Genomic DNA, 23817 nt, shown 5'->3' with positions numbered 1-23817 from the left:
ATCGAAGTTTTTTTTTACTAGTTGTATGTTTAGTTCATGTGGTGTTTTGAACGCTTCAGGGAATGGTATGTACTCTAAATAGTACCGTATCCTATAGATCCCTTACTTCGTCTTTTTATACTTTTCATTGACACGAAAAATTACCGCATCTAAACTTGGTGTATTTGTCAAAAATTAGGTAAATGTCCTCGACATGCAAAATGCCCAATAGATGACACAGATACTTAATTAAAGTGTAGAGGTATACCACTCTTCGTACTTTATATACTTTTCAATCAATCAATTTGACATCGTAACTATAAAGAGAAAAGTACAAAAATAAACACTTTACAAACTTACCCGCGCCTTGCACAGATACCAGTATGACCAAACAAACAAGCAAAACATGGGTGCATGGGGGAATTTAGTAATCATCTAATTTAGTTATTAGGTACCAAGACGTAATACATTTTTCATCTTCCTGGTACTTCTATATACGATTATCGTGTGTAACCCTACCAACTATGTAAAGAGAAAAGTTTTACAAGCTAACAAAAAATATTTTCAAATTGAATTACTGAATGATGTTATCCGTTGTTATATTATGTCTCCTAATTAAAAAAAACTGTTTTTAATTAGGTACATACTGAACTGATTTCACACAGATGAAATTGCGTTCATTTCTATAGTTCAATAGCTCTATTGTATGTAGGTATTTATAAAATGTAGATAGCACAAGACCTCCAGAATTATAATAGCTCGGAATATCAGTATAATTGGATGTTACGATGCCTAAATTGGCTACAAAATATTGTTTGCCGTACTACCCCCACGAGATGGAAGGTTGCGTCGAAAGTTCAGAAAGTTACAGGGCGTGCCGCAAAATGTTAGAGACCCGGTCGTCATGCAGTTATTTCCACTGGTGCTGTTAACATTGTCGTGACTCAGGGAATTATTGTAATCGGATATCCCTAAATTTAGCATAACCATTGGATTTATCATTCCATATATTCCCTTCCTTCAAAAGATACTTTAGACCTACACTTTTTCATATTTCTCCTGTTTTAGCTAGTACCCGTAAATGTAAAACTGTTAAGCGTGATATTATCGCTTATAGAGAAGAGTGGTGGAAAGATGGTAAGTGAGCACCACGACTAGTTGACAACCGCAACAACGGTGGATTGCAGCAGATGCGTTGCCAGCCTAAGGTAGACCTCACGTGTTAGTAATTTTATTATCGTGTTCATCATATTTATTTATTATTTATTATTATTATTATCATGCTGGAAAACAGCAATGCAAGCACTGTTGCTTGGCGGCTAGATTAGTCAATAAGTATAGGAGTAGCGATCCGGACGGACTTTGCACTAGATCTTTCCATCCGCCATTAATAATAATAACAAATCAATTTGTTTTGGGAAACTTGGCCCATACAATTAATAGAGTACGTATGTAATCATTTTGAATTCAAATTGATTCAGAGTCCCAGTATTAAGGCAAAGGTGTCATTTACTGGGCGTTAGCGTGTGGGACATCTACCTATTGAGCAGAGTTCCTCTCAAAATTGCGTGTTCAACCATACCGATACCGCATATTCATATCCATGCGGGTATCACACGTCTACATGGAGCCTAATAAATCACAAAATTCTTTATTAAATGTAAAAATCTGATAACGCAAATTGGGATCTCGTGTTTTTGTCGAGTGGTTCCCGTTTGACGCGTGTGACGAAGGTAAAGGCGTTAATCAGTATATGTCATTCAGAACTGTAAGTACTAGGGAGTCCTTTGTATAGCATAAAGTTGTATACCCTAATATAACGTTTCGGCTAATAATCAGTTCATATAGTTTTCTCCAGCTAAAAGTAGCAAAAAACCTGAAAAGGTTAGGTTATAATTTTTTATGTCTTCAAAGGTCTTCAATAAAAAGTCAATAATTTTGTATAACATTTATAACATTTATTTTTCGTCACGAGAGTAAGTGAGACGGTGCGGTGCGGACTTCGGTTTTCGAATTTCGTAGTAGACCCCCTTTTTCAAATTGTCTTTAAAATGTTTTTTGTATTTTTTACGTAGAGCGAATAAATATTTCTATTTCTATTTTCTATTTCTAAAACCATCTACTTTTCAGGACAACTGTAAGAGAACAAATCTATCTACATAAATATATACCTTTAAACTTAAATATAATCAAAATCTCGGAAACGGCTCCAACGATTTCGATGGAATTTAGTATGTAAGGGTATCGGGGATTAAAAATCGATCTAGCTTGGTCTTATTTCTGGGAAAACGCTTGGTACCGAATTTCAGCCAGAGCGGAGCCCAGGAGCCCAGGTACTGATATACTATGTAAGAAGTACATACGCAAGTTGTCTTCGAATCTTGCAAGTGTAATTTTACCAACTTCTAGTAATCAGATTGCTTCAAAATTTGGTACAGAAACGTAGTTTGAATGACAATGCAATTACAGTCAACACAAAAATTAGTTCGGAGAACAGCTTGTATTGAAGATGTTTTTTTCTACAATAATATTTTGGTAGGCATTGTAAATTGTATGTATGTATGTATGTAAACTCTTTATTGTACAAAATAAGTAAATAAACACGATTGACAAACATTGAGAAATATGAACAAAGGCGAACTTATCCCTTTAAGGGATCTCTACCAGTCAAAATTTGAGTGGATGAGAGGAGCATTCAGTCGGGGTCAGACAAAAGATAAGTTTAAAAATTAAAATATATAGTGGAAGCTACAATACAATGCTTTAAATAATATAATGCACAAATCTAAATATAATTTCATTTTTAATTTAAATTTTTGACTTAGAGCTAGTTATCGGTACTAACAATTTGGATGCAATGATCTGCAGTAAATGTTTGTCATTATGGTAATTATTAATTATTAAAAAAAACTCGGCACTGTAGATCCAGTTACTAATTCTGAAAGCATAGGTATACATCACTGTACACATATCAGTATTTCACGCATTACCATAAGAGTATTAATGTTGATTTCCTGTAATTATTAATACCGCGTAATTTTCGCGCAGTTAATGGCTTATTGCGATTAACTTGTGGCCAATTTGCAAATTGGTTTTGCTGAAACGTATATTGTACATCATAATGTCAACGTACGCTTTTACGTAACTGTAATAGTTTACAAGGCAATAGGCTAGTGTCTTAAAAAATCTAATTAGTTTGTCACTTAGTTTAAACAACAACACAGCAAAAAAACAACAAACAAAATGACAACAGTAATGACGGCAAGACAAATCTCTCAGTCACGAATGTTTTTTTTTCAAGACACAGACAAATCAGTGAAGTTCTTATTCTTTTTCATCATACTTACTAGCTCGTAAACATGTCGTAACATGCAGGCTACCTTGGTTGCAACCCCCCAAATAAAACCCTCGACCTTAATGTGCTTGTCATGAAACCCGTGGTCGGTAAATGAGTAATTGCCCGTACTAATTCTCTTGTCATGAAGCCCAAGGTCGGTAAATGAGTCTGTTACTGCGTGGCGTGCTGCTCGTGCTGGTGTGCTGGTCGGGCACATGCTGCTGGGGAGCTGGCGTTGCCAAGAGCGCAGTCAGCGGTATTGGCAATTTTTGAAAAAATATTAGTTTTTCTTTTACAAATATACAATTTTACTCGCAAATGTGATGAAAACCATTGTATGTCACACGGTCGGTACTAGAATTACGAACATCAACTCATTAAAGCCCTCAATCTTTGACTTCGGGCTTCTAATAGACTCGTTCGTAATTCCTTATTTACCGCCCTTAAGACACAATGTACTATTGCCGCTCGAGATCAAATTGTCGTGCGATTTATATTTAAAAACATACCAAAGTGACATTTCGTATCGAGAAAATGTTGTGTCTATTGATACCAGAACACCGTCTGTCCCACTAGTCCCATTGAGTAGTCCCATGGGACAAGTGGCACTAATATTTTAATCCCAAAAGTCCCATTACCGTTATCACAGTGTAGTTCCAAAAGTTGGACTACGGTGACCAACCCCCCCGTGGCCCATTTAAATTGTGTTGAGTAGGACAGCTGTTCCAAATTTGAAACTCATTTCAGTACTGTATTTGATACTGTAATGAGCATTACACGTTACTGCTGTTACCTATTACCACAGATAAGAAAGTTGTCATAGTAAAATCGGTTGCTTAATGCTGGTAATTTAATTGCCAACGGTTTTAGAACGCATTACAGAGGACTATGGATATGGGTGTAGTAGTCCCTAACTTTAAGCTCTTCATCTTTGTCTTTCTTAGTCCGATTTTGATATTTTTTTTTTATTGGCAAGGGTATACATACCTCGAAGTTAGTCCCATATAATTTGGAAAAAAATCTAACCCTAAGCGTAGGAAAACGGGTGATTGATTGTTCACTCACTGATTGTAATGTGTGACCACGCTTTTGATAATTAATTTTTTTTCGATGTTGGTCTCAGATAAATTTGGAAAAAAATCCTACCCTAAGGGCGGGAAAAAATATAAAATAAAAAGTAATCTTGTAGTATGGGGAATCGTTGGATAGGTTTTTTAAAACCATTGCGGGGTTGCTACAACGATATTTCGATTCAGTGATTTGTTTGGAAAATATTTAACTTTAAAGTGAAAAAAAATCATTAAAATCGAGCGTCCCCCCCCTCTAAAATCTAAACCAGTGGGAGGAAAAAATTCAGGATGGTAGTAAGTATATCAAACTTGCAAGGAATACTATAACGGTTAAGTTTTCTTGATAATTATTAGTAGTTTAAGAGTAAATAACAGCTTAAGGTATAAAATATACCTAAACTTGGAATATTCCTTGCTTGCCGAAGCCGCAGGTTCACGATGGAGGCAGGTCACTTCCAACCGGAGCGGCTGTAGGTCAATAGGGGAGGTTTATGCCCAACAGTGGACGTCTTACGACAGATATGACGATGATGGTGATGATGACCCGTATAACTTTGTTAAGAGCAGGTTCGATAATTAAATGATTTTTTTTTAGGGTTAGGGTTGAAGACGTAAAAAATAACATATTATCCCAGCTACTTCGAAAATCTCATAGAGCCACTTGTTATGAAAGTCTCGAACGTAGCTAGATTCTGTTCTTTAAGTAAAATAAAAGAATACAGTTAATTTCTGTTTAAGTTTAATTAATATCGGCTTAATAATAAAAAGTATTAACATTTTTTTTTCTTTTGCGTAGAACAAAAGAAAAAGAAATGTAAATGCTGATCGAGGTACAAATTAACGCAACAGCGGTATAAATGATCTCAACATCATATGTCTCAGACTCTAAAGTCTTACCCCCTTATTCATAAAACTTAACAAGCCTATGTTAACTAACAAATGCTTTGTCCCTTTCTAACAAATACAAATGTCGAAGTGAAAGATAAGGACAAACGAATTTTAGCGGCATTTTAACTAAAATAGGTTTGATTGTCGTTTATGAATAAGGGGGTTAAAGTTAACAATCGTAAACTTTTACGAATCCATCTTTAACCCCTATAAAATGAAGGGTGTTAAGTACGCTCACTCGGTTGAGAGCTTACGAGCTGTGGAGCACTAGAACGATTTGAATAAGCATTGCGGCTTGCCAAACCTCTGAACTGTCCGCTGTGGCCCCAGATTAAACGGCAGCTGGCAATAACAAGTCATTCATGATGACGCGTGCCGTGGTTCTTATTACAATGCCATTAATGTCTAATTTTGACAAAATCACGCGTCTTCGTGCATGGCACTATATAGGTATAATCCTACTTTTTGTCGTAGGTACCTAGCGGCAATAAGTATACGTCATGTATAAAGAATCAACGGTTATTGAGACATAGACCCGTGAGGGACAGGCGGACAGACTGAAGGATGCCTAGCGACATTAATAGGGTTTTGTTTGTCAGCCCTTGGGTACGGAACCCTAAAAAAATATAGATTAGTTCTAATTCCTCTGATTATATCAAAGACAAGGGTCCATATTGGCTCATATAAAATTATTATTTCTATTTTTTTTTTCTACCGATTTGTGTTCATAATAATCACTCTTCATATTTTTTCCCTCATACTTTTTTGTTCTTACGTTGTTATTACTAACAAACAAGTGATCTGAACTCATAACAGACAGACAGACAGTGATCATATTTTTTTACTAATACATAATGTTATTCCTATGAACATATTTCAACTCATAATAACTAACTATTCAAAATTAGATTTACTTATATCATTAATAATTTGTATTATAAGTAGACTAGACACACATTAGTTAAAAAAATATGTTCGGTAGGGTTAGATAGGTAAAGAGAAACCAATATTAAGTATTTTTGTCAACACGCTAAGTTAGTAAACATGCTTAGCAACTTAAACGATAAACTTAGTGACCAGAAATATCAATAAAAGACGAAGGAGCGTAAGCGTTTACAGTAAGACATCGCATCCGTTTTGGGTAGTACCCATAATTGGGTACTATATTAAAATAATGAGAATATATTTCACGCCAAAGTCGAGGCGAGATTTATGTAAGTTATAATAGGTACTAACTGATATTAAAAGTAGCCCTCCAAAAAGCCGATAGACAATTGTTTTATGAAACGCTATTTAAATAAAAGTAGGAAACTTGCTATGTAGGTTAAGTCGAAAATTGTTGTAAGTTATAATGGGTACTAAATTGACATTAAAAGTAGCCCCCCAAAAAGCCGATAGACGGTTCTTTAACGAAACACTAATTATATAAAAGTAGGAAACTCTTAACTTGCTATGTAGGTTAAACCAGGGGAAATAATTCGTATAGTTTTGAAAATTGGCACAGTTGTACCTTGCGGTATCCAGATGAACATACTAAAAGTCATACAAAAGGGTTGAATGTACCTTTTTTCAGGTTTTTTTCGAATATTTGTACGAATAGCATTATGATTACTGCGGACAAAAGTTTTTACATAAAATTTCCTTCAAATTCGGTCATATTCATTTTCCTTCTACAATCAATAGGTCCTTTAGCAGCTACAGGGTGTTTAAGTTAACAAGTAGATAACAAAATAAGACGATTTAAGAAATAAAAATGACTTAGGTATTAAAAATTAATTTAAAAATAGAAAAGCAAATCAGTTCGTCTTTGTTATGTTACTCATCGTTTACTACATTGACATCTCCCGTCTTTTGCAGCGATAAAAGTGGTTGCACTGGAAAATATGGGTGTCGAAAAGCCGGTATTAAAATGCAGTATAGTATGCTTCGGCTGCTTGGGCTCATGTACTTACGGTTAACGATGGTTAACATAATGAGGACGAATTGATTTGCTTTTTGTTAACTTAACTGTGCCAATGTTCAAAACTACAAGAATTATTTCTCCTGATTCGATCGTATCATTTCTGTGAATGAAAACTGGACTCAACCTTTTTGTGTACCTAAATTCAAATGCACAATTAATAATAGGTTATCCTCAAACGGCGTAGTAATTTTTATGCTCCAGATTGCGTTATCTTGTACACTAAAGAAATCCTTAAGTTGGGATAAGTTTATCATGGCAAATAAAAATTATATTTTCACATAAAATCTAGATAATATAGATATGAGATTTCACTGATTTTGTAAAGCATCTCTTCATCTTCTCTTATCTTAATCGAATCCATAATAATCTTTATTAAGTGAAAGTAATTAAATGTACAGACAAAATTAGTTAGTTGCTTTATCAATCGTTCTTTAGGGGCTGTTTCACCATTCATTGATTAGTGTTAACTGTCTCCGTCTATTCGAACAAAACAAATAGAGACGGCATCACATTAAACCGTCATTTAACACTAATCAATGGATGGTGAAACAGCCCCTTAGTGTCACGGTTTCCATGATATAAAATTTGTAACCATCCGACTTTTTAGTTCATAAACAGTGGACGGACGCCGAGAAAAAAAAACAATATAGGTACATAATTAATATTGGTTTTTAGGGTTCCGGAGCCAAAATGGCAAAAACAGAACCCTTATAGTTTCGCCATGTCTGTCTATCTGCCTGTCTTTGCTCAGGGACTATCAATGCTAGAAAGCTGTAATTTTGCATGGATATATATGAAAACTATGCCGACAAAATGGTACAATAAAAAACTAAAAAAAAAAATCCCATTCACATAAAGTGGGGGTGTTTTTTATTCTCATCCAACCTTGTAGTGTGGGGTATCGCTGGATAGCTATTTCTGAACCATAAGGGATTTGTTAAGACGATTTTTCGATTCATTGATTTTTTTGTGAAATATTTAACTTTACAGTGGAAATTTTCATTAAAATCGAGCGTCCCCCCCCCCCTCTAAAATCTAAACCGGTGGGTGGCAAAATTTGAAAAAATTTAGGATGGTAGTAAGTATATCAAACTTTCAAGGAAATTTATAACGGCTAAGTTTGCTTGAGAATTATTAGTACTTAATTTTACTCTTAAATAGCAGCCTACGGTATAAAATATACCTAAACTTAGAAGATTCCGTATAAAATATATCTTAATTTTTTCGTAATGGCAACGGAACCCTATTTTGGGCGTGTCCGACACGCTCTTGGCCAGTTTTCTCATCGTAAATGAATTACTAGCATATGTATTTAATTTACTAAGCAATGTGTAGTTTAGGTACTTTGTATACTCATTAAATATGTCTAAAAACAGTAAATAAATATATCTAAAAACAATAACAATAAAACACTAAAAAAGTAGAATTTAAAACTTCATTTGCATCATAGAATACCCACGTTCAAATTCAATCGTGCTCTTGTTTTCAACACAAGGCTTAACGAGAAGCAATAATAGATACACACACAAGGAAGTTAATTTAACTACACAGCTGTGTCAACCTAAAGCATGACAACCACAAACTTGGATATTGATGAATTTGTGCTCGCTACGTTCCATGCTTCGCTAATATCACTGCCGGCGTATTGAACATTCCTTCCATTCCTTCAACGTTCAATATTCTACTTTCAATGGTTTTAAAAAATACAGACACATCAATTTAAAAAGCAGTTTTTAGTTCCATGAACTCATTCTGTCTGTACCTCGCAATGATGTCTGGATATTTTCTGCTAAGACTCCCCAGACACCTACTAGACTGAGTTATACGCTCCGACGAGCATTCTTTGTATTGACATTTCTAGAATCTAATCGTTTTATGATTCTTTTAAACCGTAACTTTTATTATTATATTTTTATTTATTTCCTTCGTCGTATTTGCTACAAAATATATTTCCAAAAGAAAAGTCAGTATTTTTAATCATTAATGTCTTGACAAGCATTACAGGAGACGTTGGCAGTTTTACCTCTAATACTGGACGAGGTACCTGTCCAGAGCCTTTGGCATTGTTGGTGTCCTTAAAGTACAGTAATCAAGACATGTCATCACCATGACTTGCTTACTAAGGGCCTTCCTATTTTGTGATGCCCTGGGACTTATACATGATGATGGCCGAAGACTTCCTGGAATTTATCTAGGACGGTAAATTTACTCCAATTCTATAAAATCCAATAGATATACAAATATCATCAAGTAGTAATACTTCCAAATCTTATTTGATTTCGAAAATTGGTTACGGATATGACCTGAAGAAATTGCAATTATTAAAATAAATAATAATATAATAATTAATTTGATAATTATTTGCGAATTACAAAATCTATACTTATGCTATAGGATTATTAAAATTTACATATTTAAGTGTAAAATACATTTTATTTGCCACATTTTACAATTTATGGGCATTAAACAAAATTGCGTATACAAAACTTTGAACTTTTCTGAGTCTTTTTGTCTCAATCGCTGTACCGTTGTGTGGAATTCAAGAAAGGGCTAAGTATTCTTTCAAATTCACCCCAAGAACATATGCCTCCTTCGCACACTGATCTTAGCGGCTCTTCATTCATGTAGAACATGACATGGTAGTCAGTTACATCTTTGTTTGTGCACCTAAAAGTAAACATATACTTAAGTCATAATCTAAAATAAGATTAGACATTTTAGTAAGTAGGTAAATAAACATAATTTAAATACATTTATAACATAAATACATAAAATAACAAACAGCTGGCAAACGAGTAGGTGAGTCATCTGATGATAAGTGATCACCGCCGCGCATGGACACCTACAGCATTATTAGGACTGCGGGTGCGTTGCCGGCCTTAAAATAGGCGATACACTCGCCTTTTGAAGGTGTACCCAAATCATAGCTAGATGGAAAAACCCCAGCAGCGAGTCCATTCCATGTTTCACACGTGCGAGGTAGGAAGAAACGTTTAAACCGCACAGTGGAAGAGCACCAATCATCGAGATGGTGCGGGTAAAAACCACCCTTATACCGCGTGCTACGGTGATGGAACTTAGCAGCTGGGATGAGATCGAAGAGTTCGTCGGAACACTCCACATTGTAGATCCTACTACACACACTAATACTGACAATATAAGATGTAATATAATATAATAATTAAATGTAAAAAGATTTTTTTTAACAAAAAATAAAACCGACTCCAAAAGTTCGAAGTCGGTGCCTCAGCACGAGCCAGCAGGAGTGGAACAATAGTCGTCTACCTCACCTACATACTAATATATAATATACTGAGCTGCAAAAAAATCTGGCCCTCAAATTTATGCACAAATAGGTTACTTTGTATGTAGGGTGGTACATTTTGTGCCGCTGAGTATATTTTCAAGGGTTTGGTAGTTGGTTCCATTTTTTATTATTTTTCATTATTTTGGAGTCGGTTTTACTTTTTGTTAAAAAATGTCTTTATTTCTCACTTTTTAGTGCTTTGTAGCCAAAGTACATCTCACAACGATTCCATTAAGCCCAAACACGGCTTAGTTACTTTGTTTATTTTGAGGTTTGCCCTCGATTTCCCTTGGATCCCATCATCAGATCTCGGTTCACAATTGACTGAGTAATCGATGAACATACATACTCGTAAAAAAATACAAACATTGGAACATAGAACCTCCTCCTCTTTTTGAAGTCGGTTAAAACTTAAATACGTCATCGACGTTTTAAAAATACTGGCCGCATTACCTCTCTCGCTAAACAGTTATTCTCAGTTATTCTGATCTGAGTGAGGTAACTAACACTTTGGTGACCTCAACTTTACTTAATTAAGACCCTAATTGGAAGTGAGCACGGGGTTTTTTTTCTTGATATCTTTCGACCATCATTTCAAAATTAATCAATGTTAAATTATGGTATTTTAAAATGTTAGTGGATAATAGGTAGAACAGTTGAAATAATACTTGCCTGTTTAAAACCATAAAAAGATTTGATGAAAATGCGCTAAATTTACTAGTTCTCCAAAATCGGTCTCTGCCTTTTTGAACTGCTGTAAGAGGTTGGCTGTCCTTGAACCAACCCAAAGCAGTGAAAGTCGCTTCTAAAGTTTCAGCAAGGATAAAATACGCTGTTATTATATTCCCTTTTCCTTCCTTTGCTCTTTGGAATTTTTGTAGTAGATCTTGCAACGGCTTGTGTCCAAATTGCGATGCGTTCTTGCGTCCGTATCCATTTTTGTAATAGTGCACTAAATCTTCTATGTACTCTAAAACTTTGAGGTCCTCAGTTGTGAATAGAGCGCACCAAGGACTGGCTTTATTGTGTAGTCCTGACCAAGAATAGCGGCATAAATCATACAGAGCTGTTATGTTATCGTCTGTGAGACTGTAATCGATACCCAGTCGTCTTTGGATTCTGTCGTTTGCCTATATTAGAAATAGAATATATTGGAACTTGTGTGTGGAGACTGTTAAAAATTATTATACGATAGATAGCTGTTTGATATTCCAAAATGAATATATAATTATATAATTTTTACACCAACTGGCCTAGTCCCAAATTAAGCAACTGATATTATGAGTATATTATCATTCTAGTTAATATGCATAGTGCACATTTATGTACATAACGCGCGGATTTATCTTACCTACTTGGGGTAAGTAACAAAGAATACATTAAACCTTCATAAAGAATTACAAATTTACTAATAGCAAATTGTGGATTTTATTAAGTACTGCCTGTCAAAAGCATGAACGTTAAATTATAATTTTTTAAACAAGTGTTTTCCCGATCTTCAAAATAAATTATTCACACTTACCGCTAAAAATTCTGAGGATATTGTGTATTCATTTGCTTCATCAATGGATTCATCTTCCTTTTGGCTACTATCAATGCCCTAGAATTAACAATTTGCAAAATAAAGATTACTATTATTAATTCCTAGTTAGCTTTGACTTCAATTCGTAACTTACGTCATTGAAAATGAAATCAGGACCATTCAGAATCTTTTGATTATCTATTACAAGATTCTGACTGCCAAGGCCTTTAACGAAGGCTTCAGCACTCTCTTTACTCCAGTGATGATCAGACGGCTTAAATAAATAAGATTCGTGTTCAAGTTTGTCTAAAAACTGAGGAAAAACAGTCTTCAGTCTATAGCCGATACCAAACATGTCTTGGTAACCCTCGTCTTGGAGAGCGTTTGTTTTTTCAAATAAGTCATAGTTAACAGGCCAGTCCCGAAGGTTGTCGATATCTTGGGCGCAAAGTGAACACCTGCCCTTTTCGTAACTCGAGACGACAAGATCCCGAATGGAGATTGCTTCCTTCATCTTTCCAGCCCGTTTAGCTGCGGGATGTGTTCTCCCGTGTCGAAACAAGCCCCAGATGCTGACTGGCTCACATTCTGTTAAACAATGTCATGATTTTGTAATGTTTTTGTATTGAATTAATTAATTACATACTCACTAGTAATTATGTTAGCTCTTTTTGCATTATTACCATTATTCCAAATTCTATAACTGTCATGACATGCAATCAAGTACAGTTTTTATAAAGATGAAATAATTTTGAGAAAAATTACCTTTGATATTTATGACGGAGTCTCTTATGTCTCCCCTCACTGCACTATACGGAGTTACACTAGAGAAATATCTATAGGAACACGCCGTATTCCAATAACAGAACGAAGAAGTTGCAAATCTTATGTAACTAAAACAAATGAAAGTAATGGAGAGCAAGTATTTCATTATCAACTGCTATTTATATATTAAGTGGGCAAAAAAAAATTAACTTTATTAACACTAAGGACACTTCGTACTCTGGTCACTATAGACTGTCGACTATTTCTAATTCACTAGTTAGCAACATTATGCAAATAATACTTGTTTTGTTAGTCGACTGCATCAAAATATATATGCGCAACATGTTGCTACGTGACCTAAAGTTTATCTGAGATGAGGATTTATTGCGACTATAAAATGTTATTTGCATAAATCGCTCCAAGGGGACTAGTGACCTGACATTGGACGACTCTATCGAAAAATGTGTGATAATTTGGTTATTCTTTACACCGTAATAATATATTATTTTTAATAAGTAGCTTATTATCATAAATTTCACTTTTTAAGCGGTTATTGTTTCGATGAGTTTTTTCATGAAATTTGATACTTGACTGTTAAAATAGCACTCCAGTACCTAATTATTGTAATGTGAACAAAAATCTTATATTGAAGTAAAAGAACAAATTATTTATTGGAGATTAGTACTACAGTTAAGTCTTAATAGTTGTTTAATAGACGTAATTCACTATAGATCTGTTTTTAATTGATAACAGATTTTTTTCTAACTACAGTAGCAGTGCGTACTAAATAGTTCCTGTGAAATTCTGAAAGGAAGTTTTTCCTGGTAGCATGTAATTGTACAAATTAAAAAGCAAATCCTTGGCACAAATAGTTTATTTTGCAACTATCATCACCTTTGTTTTCACAAAGAAGGCAGTAAATATACTTTTCAATCCACAGTTTTGACTTTAATTATATTTGACAATATTAAGACTGCAGCAATGCGTTTACAACATAAAACAATGTCTTTAAATTATAATAAAACCGGCCAAGAGCGTGTCGGACACGCCCAAAATAGGGTTCCGTAGCCATTACGACAAAATTAAGTAATATTTTTCTAAGGATTTCGTATTTTATACGGAATCTTCCAAGTTTAGGTATATTTTATACCTTAGGCTGCTATTTACTCTTAAACTACTAATAATTCTCAAGCAAACTTAGCCGTTAAAGTTTTCCTTGAAAGTTTGATATACTTACTACATCCTGAATTTTTTCAAATTTTTCCACTCACCGGTTTAGATTTTAGAGGGGGGGGACGTTCGATTTTCATGAAAATTTGCACTAAAATATTTCGCAAACAAATCACTGAATCGAAAAATATAGGGTTGGATGAGAAAAAAAATCACCCCCACTACGTCTTTGGGAGGTTTTTTTTTTATTTTTTATTTTTTGTTGTACCATTTTGTCGGCATAGTTTACATATATATCCGTGTAAAATTACACCTTTCTAGCATTGATAGTCCCTGAGCAAAGCCGCGGACGGACGGACAGACAGACAGACAGACATGGCGAAACTATAAGGGTTCCGTTTTTGCCATTTTAGCTCCGGAACCCTAAAAATGGGTTATCTTAAACTAAACATTTTTCTTACTTAAATGCTGCACTAAATGCATTTGATGTATGCTTTAATGATTTAAGCAATTTACTGTTTGTAATTTAATCAGCTTACAGCTTTATTGAACTTGCCTATATACAAAAATAAAATAAAATCAAGACCTAAAAATGGTATTTGCTTCTGCCAAAAGTTGAATAATTCAAATTTGCTTGGATATTTAAATTGGTGTATTTACTGTCTTTTTATATTAAATTTATTTTTCTAATACAATGATGCATTTTTAACTTTATTTTAATGGTCATATTTACATTATTATACAGATAAAATATCAAATGTTTGCTTTGTTACATACACTTCAAATATAATAATGGCGTTTTAAAATATTTATGGACTAATAACATACATTCGCTCTGTATCATTAGGTTTTCGACGAATATTTCAACTAAACTTGTAAAAATAACATTTTGCGCACTTACATCAATTGAAATCAGAAAAAGTGACTTAAAAAGAAACGATTTTCAAATCCAATACTTGCTAAGCGTACAACAGCTTATAAATACAAAACAAACAAAAATCGTATTAAGTCATCCTATAAATAAACTCGTTATCTAACCTTGACATTTTGATAAAAGATATTGACACGTGAATTAGACAGATAATTTATTGTAATTAGTAAATGTATTTTACATAAAACCCAAACGGATTTTATTTTAGTGGTTATTAATCAAAGACACACTCATTAATCGACAACATAATGAGACAGAAACATTAATTATTTCAAATTGCATTTCTTAATTATCTAAATACATTATTTAGTTTTACTCTCAATCTAATTATATTTTTTGTAATCAGTAATTTTCTATTTCCATACCTAAGTACAGACCGTAATATTAAATATTAGAGAGAGAAATGCATAAGACTTCAAATATCACTAGATGACTCACATCCAATAGAATTTGTGAAATTTAATCATTACAAATAAAATTTGGTCCAAAATTACAATCAACAATAAGAACAAGAAAATTGTAGCATTGTTAAGAATGACACACACATTATGATTAAGCTTTTCAAAAGCTTTCAAATGTGAAATGTGATTCTATAACTTCGTTGGCATATAAAACGTAATGATAAACAAATCTTTTTCGTTGAATTTTTGACAGTTTTTGTCATATTATATTATGAATTGTATGTACCAACAGCCAAGTAGGTATGTGGTCTACCACCCTAAAGTTGATAATCGTTGGTTGTCATAATAGATGTGTTGTCAAGTTGAAAGTTCGACTTTAGCGATTCATTTGATAGGAACTTGTTTAAAAAATTATAGGCCACTTATTTGGCTGATGGTACAACAACTTTATGAAGAGCTCGTCAGATGCGTCCACAACAACGTTCCACAGACGATAAGAAGATACACTAGATTTTTTTTTATTGATTAGGTACACTAGAAAAATAAATATAAAAAATAATATAAGAAAAATATATTGCAGCAGCCTATTCATTTTATTTTCTTTACAACCATTGTTAACTAAATTGTTAAAAACTAAAAAATTTACGGTTTTTTTTTTCTTAAAGGCCGTTACCATTCATGATTGATACATTTTTGTTATATTTTTTGTATTCAAAGACGTATCCAATCACTCCGTTTTATGAAAAAAAGTAATGTGTTTGTGAATGCCTTTTGTTGTTATAGAAAAGGCCCATATTTGCATTTTTACTTTGGAATGTGGGTAATCAATATAAGTACGATTAACCATAAAAAAATAATAATTAAAGGTTGTTCACAAACGAGCAAATCAAAAGTACTGTGATACTTATACGAACACACATGGACGGTCGGACGGGCGGGGAGACCTGACGTTCTCTAGTCTACAGACTGACTGACAGTCTGTGAACCGACGTACGAGTACTTATCAAGTTATAACAATAACACGTTCGAACTAAAGTGGATAACTTTGAGACTTTGACAGTTGTAAGTATTTTCCCCAAAATTCGGTATAAAAGTTTTTCAAATAAACGTCTCCAGCTTATCTTGACCGCTATTTTCATTATATACTTGAAAGGGAAGTACTCTTTAATTAATCTTTTGGTGATCGTTGCTAGGTTAACAATAGGTATATGTGGCACACACATACATCTGATACATCACAATGTCATACAATGTATAAAAAGCTGAGCTAATTATATATTGATAAAATTGATAGGATTCACAGAGAGAAAAATCTAAACTAAACTCTAGGGTGCAAGTCTAGGAAGAAAGTGTAAGAAATTCTTATATACTATCTACTGAATTATACTTGGCAGTTTTATGTTCATCTCCTCGTTCTTAATTTAGCGTAATTATTAGATGATACTATATCTAAATGGCACATCATATTTCAGTACAAGTAGTTGTAATAGTATACATTAAACTTCCACCAAGTCAAAGTATGGAAAGGGTTGAAGAAAATCTACATGCCAAACAAAAAGAAAACCATAAGACTATTAAAAGTCAACCAATGCTAGCCGGACTCGAGGACTGAGTGAACTGTACAAATTTTAAAGCAAGCAAAATGTAAGTTTATTTTTCAAAGTACATATGTCTGCGGAAACAAAGCTATATAGTTTGCGTAATGATCACTGATTTTCGTCTTTTTCCATTACTTCTGTTGTGAGGCCTTACTTTTTGCCAAATATGATTATTAAATTTTATGTCAACAGCAACTGTTATAATAGGTTTTGATTCTGACGGTTTTGGCATGAAAGTAAGTACACTTTCAAATGGTTGTATTTTTTCATCACTTAAATTCATGAATTATTTCACAGCTCCAAAGATTGCAAATTATATTATTAAATATTAACCATAAATTTATTTCTCCACACATTCCTGAGAAAAATGGTGTTTGCACAGACAGGCAGACATACACATAGACGCCGAACTGATCTTAAGGCTTCCTTTTTTCCTTTTGAGGTAGTCTGAAAATTGTTACATGAGATATGAGGTTGCTCACTTTCGAGACGAATAATCACGACGAGGGGCAATAAGGGGGAACAATAATCTATGTTATTTCAATCCTGTACCAGACTTTCTGAACGCTTATACCTACACTGCATGGTGGCAGCAGCGGGTACTGCATAATAGCTGCATGTAAAATAATCAAATACAATTTAAAACCAGATTTACTTAGACCCTGTTATAAATTACGGTTCTACGACTAATCAATTAGACACACATTTGAATTAAAAGAAGTAACTTGAAATAAATATAAAGTTTTCTTAATATTATGGTTAAATTAGGAACATTTTCAATTCTTACGCATTAGAGGAGAAACGCTGAGATGCACAATTGTAATATACATGAGTGTATAACTCACGAAAACCTCGTTACAGATTAAAATCTTAACCGGAATAATTTTCAAGATATACCTATACAGAGATTATAAATCTAATAAATGAAACACTCTAACTCGAAGAGTTTTTGATTAGAACATGCTTATGCCATTAAAATATTATAACTTGTATATTTTATTTATTAAATGAAAATATCTACCGTCCACTAGGCTATAGAATAAAGCACTTTGAATCATCTGGTCACAGCTATATTAATATTTCCTTACACTACATCCACAATACTGTTTTCATTAGAATTTACTCTAAACGTTATGATTTGCTACTAAATGCTTAAATTGATTTTCTGGACGTAAACATCTGTACCAAGTACCGTATTTAAATTGTTTGAGGCGGATTCAAAGTTAAGAAACAATTAATGATAAAATAAGGCAGCCTCCGAACGCGATAATCGTACCAAGACACTGAAATGAACACCGATTGTCTAACGCCTGCTGGATGGGTCCGCATCAAACAATGAAAAAAGGCACTAACTAGATCGTTCCCGCTCCGATACCCAATGCCTTCACGCATAGTAGTGACCGAATCTGAGTGAAGATTCTTTGACAACAAGCAATCCAGATGTATTCCAATAGTTCAAGTGAAACTCCTTCATCCTGGATCTTGCTTCGGATCTAAGTTCGCCCGCCTCTCTTGTAAAGCCGCTAACAGAGACTCTCTAACTTCCCGTTCTGAGCTTCGCCATAGCCTTATGAGCTCTTCTTCGGATAGTCGAGACAGTTCGGATCTCCCTCCGATTGGTGAAACCCTGGGATAAGGTGGAGCTGGAGGCACGTCATTTTCTTCAGACACCAATATTTCTACACTGGCTCTTGATCGTGGAGCATCGATGTTTAAATACCTTTCTGATTTCTCTGAAACATCTTGATAGGATCTGGTGGATGATCCTTCTGCCCTTCTTACCATGGGTGACGGCGTTCGCAACCGCGTATTGATATCTGGAGGAGAGTTAGTCAAGCAACTGACATCGCGACTCAACCTTCGCCCGATGTTGAGACTTGTTCGCTCATAAATGGAACCCGAGTCAGATCCGAGTACTGAGTCTGTGCTAAATCTTCTGACGTTAAGTCCAGCCAGACTGCATCTTTTTCGCCTACCTCTTGGCGATCGGAGCTGTCGCGGTGACCGCCCCGGCCGCGGTGAACGAGACGGAACTTCAGGTGAAGGCGAAAGGAATTTTGATTCCGTTAACTCCTCTGAAACTTCCGATGTTTCTACGGCTACATGTTCCTTTATAGAATCCAAAGATTGATCGCGCCCCTGTTGAACTCTGTTGGCAAAATGATTTCGTACATCAGATCAACGTATGGTCATTTAATTGAGATCGGGAATTGAAAAATTGCTAAGGCCACTTACCTTCTTATTTCTTGTATCATTTCAAAAAACTGTGCTTTACTCCTTCTCCTTCTTCGCTGTTCGTGTTCCTTCTGAAACAAATGTACCTCCTGTCATAATCTGATATTTAACAGATGTATAACAAGTATTTATTTTAAATAAATATGGTTACCCTTTTAACACTCTTTTGGAAAAGCGATGTGAAATGTCCCTGGCGTATAGTATTGACCAACTCCCGAGCCGCGTGATGGGGGGACACCAGCTCCACACAATTTATAAATCGATAAAGTTTCTGAAAAACCAAACATCTGCATTAATTTTATGATATCTACTGTATTTATTATCAATACAATATCTCGCTACACGTGAGTAAATCCTTCATAATTTATTTTACGAAGCGCTCCTTTAAATAGCGATAATACTTGTCGCAAATCGTCTATCAAACATTTTATTGTACTGTATCATAATTAAAGTAGTGTCATTTACTTTTGCGGATAAAACCAGGCGAGAGGATATTTTCGAGTTTGAGTACTTAGCGTATTTTTGGTCGCGTCATTTTGGTATAATGCAATATGTAGGTACAGCTTATTTTGAGTCGCAGTGTGGCACAAAATTGACTTTTGTATAAAACCGAATGCAGCAGAATTTACGCGACCGAAAATATGTATGCAACTCACAACTCAAAAAATTACGCTCGTCTGCCTTCGCCCTAAATATCATCTTGGAGGTAAAGCAAATTGTGTTCCTAGGATGTTATGCGGTAATAATTCCAACATCGGAATATTAAAGGGTAGGCCGACACAAAGTAATCAAGGAGATTATGACTTGTCTGCAGAGACAAGACAAGTAGTCGTTCAGTGTTAAAAGCCACAGTGAACTCGTCGGTTGGCATAATCCGCCCTGGAGCCGACTTGGCTTCTCGCCTGAGTAGGGCAAACAAAGAGCCCTCAAACTGAGGCAGGCGAGCGACGCGATGCAGCCATACACTTTGATTTTCAGCATTTCGTAAAATTCCCTTTCAGGAAAGTTAAAAACGAGGTTGTTATTAACCAGCGATATTAACTGCTCACTTCATTTCAATTTACATCGTTTTAACTTGTTTATTAAATAAACAGCACGATGAAAAATGAAAAAATATTTTTGGAAAAGAAAAAAAAATGCGTGGATCAGACTGTGTTGGACAGTTTTGGTAGATAGTATTTTACAACATGGATTATGTGTATTTTTGAAATTTACTTAAGCAACAATAAAATGCGTAAATGGGGCATTTCTAAATATCTACCGTTGTTACCCTGAGTTTATCTCTCCGATTTATACAAAATTTGAAAGGTAGACATCCATGATTCCGAGCTGTAAAAACAGGGTCTCAGATGTGTCGCCAAAATATTGTATGGATGTTTGTGTCTGATTTGTTTCGAAAATTAGCAAGAAAAATTCATAACAAAACGGAATAAGTAATACGAATGTTTGTTCTTGGGTCTTTAAATATATGGATGTTTAAATATATTTAATTATGTATTTATCTATCCATAGTAGAAACAAGCTTTGCTTAGTTTGGGACTAGGTCAATTGGTGTGATGTGTCCCATGATATTTCTTTATTTATTTATTTATTAAATCAACGTTAGGTACATAAGTTTGCTAATGATATTGAAAAACAATTTAGAAATGACTTACAACTACAACTTTTAAATATATTTTTTTTTCATCTTTTTATTTTTATTTTTATTTGACTGGATGGCAAACGAGCAAGTGGGTCTCCTGATGGTAAGAGATCACCACCGCCCATAAACATCTGCAACACCAAGGGTATTGCAGATGCGTTGCCAACCTAGAGGCCTAAGATGGGATACCTCAAGTGCCAGTAATTTCACCGGCTGTCTTACTCTCCACGCCGAAACACAACAGTGCAAGCACTGCTGCTTCACGGCAAGATTAGCGAGCAAGATGGTGGTAGCAATCCGGGCGGACCTTGCAAACCGGTCTTCAAGCAGCTTTATCGCGAGCAGATCTAACTGAGCGTATCGGAAGAAACTCCGTCCGTATCTATAAAACATACCTGGCTGAAAAACATAATGTTCCTGCTTCTCCATATAGTGCCTTTCGGCTGGTGTCGTAGGACTGGCAAAGTGTACTTATAGAATAGGTGCTCTAGGATCAATATAAGGCAGCCGACGACCATTCCCACCCCGAGCAGGATAAACACGCCCGCCACAGCCGCGACACCTGGCAATAAATTCAATTGTTAATATTACTTACAAAATATTTTTTACGCCTTCTTAGTTGTTTTTCTTTATCTAACATTTTCTGTAACATACATTACAACGTTAATGTGCTGGTTTCCTTAATTCCTAAAAACCAGAACCTGAACTTCGCTTCATCTATGTAATTTTTTGTTTGATTGCCAAAAGAAAAGAAAACAAACAAAGAAATACGTGACGATACAGTGATTTGGGTTTGCGTTGTCTGTGAGTCAGTCATTCAGTAACGTTATTCTCTTATAGGTATATGAAATAATTTCCTATTCAAATAAATAGTTGGAAGCATTAGTGACAAAATCGCGAGAGCAACAATCAAGAACTTATCATCACAACGAGTTGGAATAAGCAGTTATTAAGCGTGTTCAGCCCAAATTATCACTTGGTTTAACTAATACCGACATTTAAATTTAATATCAGCCTTGTATTCATTGTTGCATTGTCGTGCAAACGGGTTAGGGATGACAAACGAGGCTCATATCCTTTCATGTAGGTACACGTATCAGCAGGGGAACGTTGGAACCATCCTTCTGTGTAATAAACTCGTTTCCGATGCTCTGCGATGTATGGCTCCCATTACACAACCCATCAGATTGGTAATTTGTAAGATGTCCAATTGAGCGACTGTTAAACACGATTGATTGTTTAATTTGGATTGAGGTACAGTCACCAGCATTAATATCTGCCACAAATATATGACACGTCCTTCCGGCCCTAGAAATAGAGTCGTATCAGATATTTATGCACGCTAGTTGTGTCAGATAGTGCTGGTGAGTGTACGTTTGACGGATAAGCCGTTTGGTTGAGCTTTTTGTGACAATTACAATCGGAAACGCAATCGTAAGTCCGGAATCGCAAACATAAGTCCGGAAATTAGATACGCGGCTTGTAGTTAATCTATTTGAAAACCAAATGGTGCTATATTGTAAAAGCTTTTATAATGTTTTGGACTATCGCGGCCATTACTAATTTTTTGATTCAAATTCGGGTTTTGATCCGCGTACCTTAATTTTAAAAAGCTAAGCTCGATACGCGATCAAGGTTACGCGGATCAAAACCAGAATTTAAATTATAAAAACTTTTATTATACTAGCTATGGTGGTACGAATGTATTTAACCAAGTTCAACTCTTGTAATTCACATTACATGCGCTTTTAAGAATTTGGGGGCACGGCCTTGCCCCCGCCCAAGGCGAGCAAAAGAAAGGCAAGGCCGTACTGTACTTTTCTCGAATCGGATTGAATTGAAATTAGATACGGATATTTAAGTAGATAAGACGACCAGATGGCCTAGTGGTTAGAGAACCTGACTACGAAGCTTGAGGTCCCGGGTTCGATTCCCGTGTCGGGGCAAATATTTGTATGAAAAATACGAATGTTTGTTCTCGGGCCTTGGGTGTTTACTATGTATTTAAGTATGTATCTATCTATATAATTATATTTATCCGTTGCTTAGTACCCATAACACAAGCTATGCTAAGCCTTCTTTGGGACTAGGTCAATTGGTGTGAATTGTCCCGTGATATTTATTTATTTATTTATAAGATGACATTCTGATTGGTTTTTGGAGTCTTTTTGTATTTTTAATTTCAACTCCAAATTTGTTATTTTTACGGTCATCCCGTGAAATTCATATCGAAAATTCAAACTGAAACATGGATGTCCTCAGCATTCCGTGCTGCTTGCGTGTTGCGTGCTTGCGTGTTTGCGTGTCGCTGCTTAAGAAACAAAGAAGCTGAGATATGTGGTGCATAGGAGAAATTTGTGTCTGTACTCTTGTCCAGTGGTGGTATAGCACCTGGGTTCGATTCCAAGCGGTGGTCTCTTTTTCTGGTTTTTCTGTGCATCCGTTTCAGTTTGATTTTTCGATATAGATAAGATGACAATCACCTGTAGTCAAAAAAATAGTAAAAATATTTTTTTAGCACTGACTTATGTAAGGAGACTGTTTCTAATATTATCGCATATATCATGCACTTGTGTTCCGATCTGTGACATTGTAGCCCCTAATAAGCGGTTTTAAGTAGGTAAGCGATTCTTAAATAAGTAGTGAACTTTAAACTATCGATTTAGCTGTTTATGAGATGTTGGGACTTGGAAAATAAATTTCTAAGTTATGATTAGGTATTATTTATTTAGTAAGAATCAATTCTTACAAGATCCCTTGAGCATTACTTTTTTTCTGAAAATTTGTAGGTACCTATGTACTCGACGTGTTGCAAGCAATTCTAGTTAATTATATTTTATTTTATTGCATGTTTAACTTTCAATTTGTAGATGACTATAAGTCGATTCAAAACAGTTGAGGATGATAACCTCTTAAGAAATATGCAAGTACCCACACTCACTTTATTTTCATAAACTAACCCACGTGTCTAAAAATTAAATCACTACAACTGAATTAAAAGCAACGTTG

The 23817-nt window shown here is 34.8% G+C and overlaps 2 protein-coding genes across 4 annotated transcripts in view; both read right to left on the bottom strand.

The window, feature by feature from the left end:
• Window positions 1–9650: 9650 nt before the first annotated feature.
• Window positions 9651–13123, bottom strand: LOC141433400 (multiple inositol polyphosphate phosphatase 1-like). Of its 2 annotated transcripts, XM_074095423.1 has the most exons (5): window positions 12832–13120; window positions 12221–12654; window positions 12067–12144; window positions 11217–11674; window positions 9651–9904 (listed from the first exon to the last, which is right to left on the bottom strand). In XM_074095423.1, the coding sequence occupies exons 1-5, from the start codon at window positions 12995–12997 to the stop codon at window positions 9751–9753; spliced, it is 1290 nt and encodes a 429-aa protein (XP_073951524.1). In that variant the 5' UTR covers window positions 12998–13120; the 3' UTR covers window positions 9651–9750. The 2 variants fall into 2 exon arrangements, with proteins under 2 accessions (XP_073951524.1, XP_073951525.1); XM_074095424.1 differs by lacking the exon at window positions 12067–12144 and having other exon boundaries at window positions 12832–13123.
• Window positions 13124–13689: 566 nt separating this feature from the next.
• Window positions 13690–23817, bottom strand: part of LOC141433398 (uncharacterized) — a 170811-nt gene continuing 160683 nt past the window's right edge. Inside the window, exons 12-15 of one of the 2 annotated variants that reach the window (XM_074095420.1) lie at window positions 21204–21370; window positions 19318–19437; window positions 19167–19237; window positions 13690–19080 (exon numbers count right to left, since the gene is read on the bottom strand). In XM_074095420.1, coding sequence (XP_073951521.1) covers window positions 18402–19080; window positions 19167–19237; window positions 19318–19437; window positions 21204–21370 — 1037 coding nt within the window. In that variant the 3' untranslated portion in view covers window positions 13690–18401. The remainder of the gene's footprint in view (window positions 19081–19166; window positions 19238–19317; window positions 19438–21203; window positions 21371–23817) is intronic. The other variant, XM_074095421.1, reaches the window with a different exon arrangement.

Source organism: Choristoneura fumiferana, chromosome 12 (genome assembly GCF_025370935.1).
Source record: "Choristoneura fumiferana chromosome 12, NRCan_CFum_1, whole genome shotgun sequence".
Classification (NCBI taxonomy): domain Eukaryota; kingdom Metazoa; phylum Arthropoda; class Insecta; order Lepidoptera; family Tortricidae; genus Choristoneura; species Choristoneura fumiferana.
This window is presented reverse-complemented; position numbering and strand designations above follow the sequence as displayed.

What these genes read in the sequence shown, in the direction of transcription:
- LOC141433400 (XM_074095423.1), bottom strand. Translation starts at nt 12,997, where the DNA reads ATGAAATACTTGCTCTCCATTACTTTCATTTGTTTTAGTTACATAAGA. An exon ending in TATCCTCAGAATTTTTAGCG is followed by an intron (nt 11,675 to 12,066) that starts GTAAGTGTGAAT and finishes TTTCTAATATAG; the next exon opens with GCAAACGACAGAATCCAAAG. An exon ending in CTTTTTATGGTTTTAAACAG is followed by an intron (nt 9,905 to 11,216) that starts GCAAGTATTATT and finishes GTTTACTTTTAG; the next exon opens with GTGCACAAACAAAGATGTAA.